The sequence below is a fragment of the Mobula hypostoma genome, chromosome 7 (assembly GCF_963921235.1).
Source record: "Mobula hypostoma chromosome 7, sMobHyp1.1, whole genome shotgun sequence".
Classification (NCBI taxonomy): Eukaryota; Metazoa; Chordata; class Chondrichthyes; order Myliobatiformes; family Myliobatidae; genus Mobula; species Mobula hypostoma.
Window position 1 is genome coordinate 139412701 of NC_086103.1, and position 7922 is coordinate 139420622.

Below are 7922 nucleotides of genomic sequence, written 5' to 3' on the forward strand. Positions count from 1 at the left end.
CAGAATATAAAAGCAAGGATGAAATATTGAGACTTCATAAAGCATTGGTGAGGCCTCACTTGGAGTATTGTGAGCAGTTTTGGGCCACTTACCTTAGAAAGGATGTGCTGTAACTAGAGAGGGCTCAAAGGAGGTTCAAGATGGCTTGTCATATGAAGAGCATCTGATGGCTCTGGGCCTGTTCCACTGGAATTTAGAAGAATAAGGGGTGACTTAATTGAAACCTATCTAATTGTGAAAGGCCCTGATAGAATGGATGTGTAGAGGATATTTCCTACTGAGAGAGCGTCTAAGACCAGAGGACACAGCCTCAAAATAGAGGGGTGTCATTTTAGAATGGAGATGAAGAGGAATTTCTTTAGCCAGAGAGTGGTGAATCTGGAATTCATTGCCACAGGCAGCTGTGGAGGCCAAGTCTTTATGTATATTTAAGTGGAGGTTGATAGAGTCTTGAATGGTCAGGGAATGAAGGGGTGTAGAGGGAAGGCAGGTGATTGGGGCTGAGAGATAAAGTAGATCAGCCATAATGAAATGGCAGAACACGCTGGATGGGCCAAATGACCTAATTTTTCTCCTACAGGTTAGGATCTTAAGAAGTTGCTTTGGTCTTCTGTGCCCCTCAGTGACCAATCAATAAGATCAAGGCTGATCATTCACTTCATCGCTTTCCAGCAGTAACCTCGTAACCAATATTTCTCTTAGTATCTGAACATCTCCTTGATCCAATGTCTCTATTAATATCTGAACATCTCCTTGATTATCTTGACTCAATGACTGGCTGAAAGCTGCCTTCAGTAGGGAGTTCCAAAAATTCACTTCCCTTTCGAGTTAAGGATTTTTTCTTATTTTTGTTGTGAATGGCTGAACTTTATTTTGAGTCTATGACTCGAGGTTCTGGACACCTCAAGCATGGAAGCATCGTCCCTGTACTTACTCTGTCAAGGTCCATAGAAATTTTGTTCACTTTGCTGGGATAGTCTTTTAGCACTGACCTCACAAGCTGGAGAAATTGGGAGAGAAAGTGCAAGAGAAAATCTGGGAAGCTGCACACTTCCCTTGGGATTAGCATTGATTTTTATTTGGTAAGGTTCTATGAATTGCTTTGTCTTTTTCTTACATAAGGATTGCAAACAGTTGCATATTGTATCTGGCACAGGTCCAAAGTTATCTGTCATATTTTTCTTTCAACAGCGATACAAAGAGTATCAATAAAGTGGCAGAACGTGTACTTCTGAGGTTACAGGAGAAGTTGAAGGGAGTTGAAGAAGGTGCTGTCCTCAGTGTGGGTGGGCAGGTGAATCTACTCATACAACAAGCTAGAGATCCGAAGAACCTCAGTCGTCTCTTCCCAGGCTGGCAGCCTTGGGTATGATCAATGCACTTGGGTATACGATATTCATCTGTATATATAAATGTGTACCACTAGATGAAATGCTTGTCATGTTACAACTTTTTCCCATTGTAATTACCTGGTACCTGTAATTACCTAAAACAACAAAGTGCCACTCTTCGATGCCCAAGGCAGCAAGACTATGTCAAGGGCAAAAATTGCAAAAGCTTTCTTAATTAAACTATCAATTTTAAACTCAGTCAGTTTCACGCCTTGCTTGCTATAATAGCTTTCAGACCCACGGCAGATTCTTCTCAAACCTCTGACCTGATCATGGTTTCCCATCAGTACTTTGGATTCAGTGAGCTTACTCTGACATCTCCAACTTGCTTTCAGACTCAGGGTGCAATGTGGAACCTATGCAAAAAGGAAGTGTCTATAAACACTCTAAATCTTTATTTTTGTCAGCTAGAGTTATGTGTAACTATACTATGTTGTACAATTAAAATAGGAAGATTTTCATTTTGTACAGACATAAATTTTGACTAAGTAAAATGTTCAATGATTAATTTTGGACACTAAATGGAACTTGAATCTACTGCACATTAGATTTAATTATTTGTGCCTACTGAAAGTTGTATATTGTCTTTATAATGTTAACTGTGAATTTGTAATGAGATTCTGTGATCTGAAATATCCATTTCGTATTATAAAGCACCTTCTCTATACTTTAAAAAAACGTTCTGTTTATTAGTACCTTTGCAGTACATTTTAGCCTTTACTGGATGATTAGATTAGATTAGATTCAACTTTATTGTCATTGTGCCGAGTACAGATACAAAGCCAATGAAATGCAATTAGCATCTGACCAGAAGTGCAAAAGAATAGTATTATTTACAAAATAACTGTGAATAAAAAGTAAGTGCTACAGCATACAAATATAAAAGTACTGAGACAGTCCAATATGGGTGCAATACTGCTTAGCGCTGTGATGTGAGGTTCAGCAAGGTCACAGCCTCAGGGAAGAAGCTCTTCCTGAGCCTGCTGGTGCGGGAGTGGAGGCTCCTGTAGTGCCTACCAGATGGGAGGAGGGTAAAAAGTCCATGGTTAGAGTGAGATGCATCCTTGATAATGCTTTTCACCCTGCCCAGGCAGCGTTTATGGTAGATGTTCTCAATGGTGGGCAATGAAGTGGATGAAGAAGTATGTCCCATTAATCTTTTGGAAAGGTATAAAGCCAGTATAAAAATACGCCATGCCATTTCTAAATACAGGACTTTGCCCTTGTGCATTTTGGCTCTCTTCCATGTGTTCACCAAAATTGGTTACTACGAGTCTCGGGTACTTAAAACCACTTCAATTATAACAGAGACTTGAGAAGCCAAACAAGATTCTTTTGTTGCAGCTGTTTGTTTAAATCCTAACTTTTCTCAGTGAATTTTCTTTTTGAACTTCTATAAGATTCTTCTGAATTCAAACAAATATATTCCCAGGCAATTCAATCTCTCTTCATAGGCTAACCCCCTCATCTCCTGAATCAAGCTGGCAAACCTTCTCTGCGCCATCTCCAAGGCCAGTATATCTTTCCTCAAGTAAAGAGATGAGAACTGTATGCAGTATTCCAGGTGTGGATTCACCAGTACCCTGTACAACTGCAGCACATAACCTTCCACTCTCAAATTCAATCCCACTCATAGCAAGGACCCATGTTCCATTTGTCTTCTTGATAACCTGCAAACCAACCTTTTGTGATTTACGCAACTGCACTCCCAAGTCCCTCTGCACAATAATATTCTGCATTCTTTTATCATTTTAATAATAATTTGATGTTCTATATTTCCCTCCAAGTGCACGGCCTCACATTTACCAATATTGTACTCCACCTGCCAGACCCTTGCTGACTCAAGTGTGCAACATCCACCTGTTTCCCTAAATCCACTGCATTCATTATATCCTCAAAGACTCCAGTAAGTTTATCAAACAGGACTTGCCCTTCCTGAATCTATGTTGTCTCTCTGCCTGATGGAACCACTTATATCCAGATATCTCACTATTTCTTCCACTACGATGTTGTGGCCGTTACTGAAACTTGGCTGGAGTAAGGGCAGGATTGGCTGGTGCAGGTACCGGGGTTTAGATGTTTTAAAAGGATTGGGGGGGGGGTAGCATTACTGATCAGGGATAGTATCACAGCTATAGAAAGGGAGGACGCTGCAGAGGGAGTGTCCAGTGAGTCGGTGTGGGTGGAAGTCAGAAACAGGAAGGGATCAATCAGTGTGCTGGGAGTAGTCTATAGGCCCCCAAATAGCCCTTGGGACACCGAGGAGCAGATAAGCAGGCAGATTTTAGAATGGTGCAAGAAATGCAGGGTTGTAGTTATGGGTGATTTCAACTTCCCTCATATTGACTGGCACCTCCTGACTGCAAGGGGGATAGAGGGGGCTGAATTTGTCAGGTGTGTTCAAGAACGATTCCTGATACAGTATGTGGACCAGCCGACGAGAGGAGAGGCCATACTGGATCTAGTTCTGGGTAATGAACCTGGTCAGGTGGCAGACCTCTTGGTGGGGGAGCATTTTGGTGAGAGTGACCACAACTCCCTTAGCTTCAGCATAGCTATGGAAAAGGATAAAAACAGACAAAATGGGAAAGCACTTAACTGGGGAAAGGTTAACTGTGAAGGGATGAGGCAGGAACTAGCGAGAGTAAATTGGAAACAGATGTTCAAGGGTGAAAGCATAGCAGTAATGTGGAGGAAGTTTAGGGACCACGTGCTGGGTTCAGGATAGGTTTGTCCCAGTGAGACAAGGAAAAAATGGTAGGAAAAGGGAACCGTGGCTGACGAAACACGTGAGGCAACTCATCAAGAGGAAGAAGGAAGCATATGTTAGATATAAGAAGCAGGAAGCAGGAGGGGCTCATGAGAAATATAGGGTAGCCAGGAAGGAGCTTAAGAAAGGACTTAGGAGAGCTCGAAGGGGGCGTGAGAACTCTTCCAGAATCTAGTCATTTTTGAAAGATCGATATTAATGCTTCCACAATCTCTTCAACTACCTCTTTCAGAACCTTGGGTTGTATTCCATCTGGTTTACATAATGTATCCACCTTCAGACTTTTCGGCTTCCCAAGCACCTTTCCTTTGTAATAGCAACTGCACCTACTTCTGCCCCCAATATTCTCGAATTTATGTCATACCGCTAGTGACTTCCACAGTGAAGAAGGCTGCAAAATGCTTGTTAAATTCATCCACCATTTCTCTGTCCCCCATTACTATCTCAACAGCATCATTTTCCAGCAATCCAATAAATTGACGCTGGAGAGGTAGAAATGGTGGATGAACTTAAGTATTTTGCGTCACTCTAGAGGATACTACCAAACATTTTTTCAGGGTGCATTCTATCATATTATCATCATTACCTCCTAAGGGTTCCTTTACCTTAAACTCCCTAATCAAATTTAGTTTAATAACATAATAGCCAATCTCGAATAGCCTTTTCCCTCATGGGCCCAACCACAAGCTGCTCTAAAAAGACATCTCATTAGCATTCTACAAATTCTCTCTCTTAGGATCCAGCACCAATCTGATTTTCTCAATTTTCCTGCATATTGAAATCCTCCATGATTATTGTAACATCGCCCTTTTGACATGCCTTTTCAATCTCCTGTTGTGATTTGTAGCCCACATCCTGGCTACTGTTGGGAGACTTGCATATAACTCCCATCAGGGTCTTTTTACCCTTGCAGTTTCTTAACTACCCACAAGGATTCTACATCTTCTGATCCTGTCGCCTCTTGCTAAGGATTTGATTTCATTTTTAACAACAGACACACCTGACCCCCTCTGCCTACCTACCTGTCTTTTTGATACAGTCTCACTACACACTGCATTGACTTTCATACCAACTGCCCCATCCTCAGCCCCATCTCTCTGGTTTCCATCCCAGCAGAGCATCTCTGTTACTAAATTCAATGCCTGTCTATTTAATAATGGCTCAAAGCAATTGGTACATTTGCAACTAGCTTTCGTTCCATTTTTCTCTGTACATAACTCTTCATCTTTTCTACAGGGTGATTTATCTCGTGTGAGAACAAAACTTATATAATCAAGTTTCACCGACAGTAGCTCGTTTTTCACAGTGTAAAGTCATTTGAGATGCTAGTTATGGTTATGATATGTTCCCATATAATTGTGTCTTCAAATTCTTTAAACTGCTTTATTGCAAATTGAAGAAACATGATGTGCTTCTGCTGGTTCATAAGCTGTCTCGCATTGAAGCCAATTCGTACAGCAGCATTGTTGCTGCAGGCTGCCTCTGGTCCTGCTACTGTGAATTTCACCCTCAGTTATGCAAGTTGCTTATCACATAAAGGCCAACAAGAGTTTGTTTTTACTTTACTTGAACATAAATAAAAGTAATTTAAATTTATTATGTCTCACAATTTTAATGTTTATTTTTCTCCAACAATAATTTGTTTCATTTGAGGTGTTTGGAAGAGAAATAACTGCATCTTTAACTTGAAAGGTTTGCTTTGTAATCTGCAAAAAGAATATTTTTAACAAGTGCCAGTAAAATACATCAAATACTTTAAAATCTTATACAAAAACAAAATTACTAAAGTCATCCAGGTCAGGCAACATCTGTAGAGAAAGTTTGTGTACGTTCAGGTTTTATTTCAATATTATTTCATTTCAATGTAGAAGGAATCTATTATGCTCATTGAGGCCGTGCCAGTCTTAGAATAACGTCGTCAATCCCATTTCCCTTTTTATTTCCCTGTAACCTATTCTCTTCCCCATGCCCTGTAACCTATTCTCTTCCCCATACCCTGTAACCTATTCTCTTCCCCATGCCCTGTAACCTATTCTCTTCCCCGTGCCCTGTAACCTATTCTCTTCCCCGTACCCTGCAACCTATTCCCTTCCCCGTACCCTGTAACCTATTCCCTTCCCCGTGCCCTGTAACCTATTCTCTTCCCCGTACCCTGTAACCTATTCCCTTCCCCGTGCACTGTAACCTATTCTCTTCCCCGTACCCTGTAACCTATTCCCTTCCCCGTGCCCTGTAACCTATTCTCTTCCCCGTGCCCTGTAACCTATTCCCTTCCCCGTACCCTGTAACCTATTCTCTTCCTCATGCCCATTAACACTGATCCTCCTGTCAGCCAGCGACACTAGGGATAATTTACAATGACCAATTAACATAACATCCAGTAGGTCTTTAGGATATGGGAGGAAACCAGAGCACCTGGCAGAAAACCAAGTGGCCACAGGAAGGTATGCAAACATTATACACAAAACTGGAGGTTAGGATCAAATCCAGGTCACTGAAGCTGTAAGACAATGCACTCTCCCAATAATGATTACAGAGTCTGTACAAGAGAGACGGGTTACACTTGAACCACAGGGGGACCAATATCCTTTCAGGGAGGTTTGTTAGTGCTATTGGGGAGGCTTTAAACTAGATTTGCAGGGGGATGGGAACCAGAGTGCCAGAGCTGACAGTGTGGCTGGGGTGAAAATAAATGATGTTGAAAGTTTAAGCAAATCCGCTGTTGAAAGGTTGTGAGTGGTGGTAAAAATCTTCTGAGGTGTATATATTTCAATGCTAGGAGTATTGCGGGGAAGGCGGATGAGTTGAGGGTATGGATTGACACGTGGAATTATGATGTAGCAATTAGTGAAACTTGGCTACAGGAGGGGCAGGACTGGCAGCTTAATATTCCAGGGTTCCGATGTTTCAGATGTGATCGAGGCAGAGGAATGAAAGGTGGGGGAGTAGCATTGCTTGTTAGGGAAAATATTACAGCAGTGCTCAGGCAAGACAGATTAGAGGGCTTGTCTACTGAGTCCTTATGGGTGGAGCTGAGAAACAGGAAAGGTATGGCCACATTAGTGGGATTGTATTACAGACCACCCAATAGTCAACAAGACTTGGAAGAGCAAATCTGCAGAGAGATAGCAGGCAACTGCAGGAAACATAAAGTTGTGGTGGTAGGGGATTTTAATTTTCCATACATTGATTGGGACTCCCATACTGTTAGGGGTCTAGATGGTTTAGAGTTTGTAAAATGTGTTCAGGAAAGTTTTCTAAATCAGTATATAGAGGGACCAACTAGAGGGGATGCAATATTGGATCTCCTGTTAGGAAACAAATTAGGGCAAGTGATGGAAGTCTGTGTAGGGGAGCACTTTGGTTCCAGTGATCATAACACCATTAGTTTCAATTTGATCATGGACAAGGATAGATCTGGTCTTAGGGTTGAGGTTCTGAACTGGAAGAAGGCCAAATTTGAAGAAATGAGAAAGGATCTTAAAAGCATGGATTGGGACAGGTTGTTCTCTGGCAAAGATGTGATTGGTAGGTGGGAAGCCTTCAAAGGGGAAATTTTGAGAGTGCAGAGTTTGTATGTTCCTGTCAGGATTAAAGGCAAATTGAATAGGAATAAGGAACCTTGGTTCTCAAGGGATATTGCAACTCTGATAAAGAAGAAGAGGGAGTTGTATGAAATGTATCGGAAACGGGGTAAATCAGGTGCTTGAGGAGTATAAGAAGTGCAAGAAAATACTTAAGAAAGAAATCAGGAGGGCAAA

General features: G+C 41.5%; 1 protein-coding gene across 3 annotated transcripts in view; it reads left to right on the forward strand.

The window, feature by feature from the left end:
* Positions 1–5699, forward strand: part of atm (ATM serine/threonine kinase) — a 191765-nt gene extending 186066 nt beyond the window's left edge. For all 3 annotated transcript variants that reach the window (XM_063054130.1, XM_063054132.1, XM_063054133.1), the window contains one exon: positions 1192–5699. In XM_063054130.1, the coding sequence (XP_062910200.1) occupies positions 1192–1372 (181 nt within the window). In that variant the 3' untranslated portion in view covers positions 1373–5699. The remainder of the gene's footprint in view (positions 1–1191) is intronic.
* The last annotated feature ends 2223 nt before the right edge of the window (positions 5700–7922 follow it).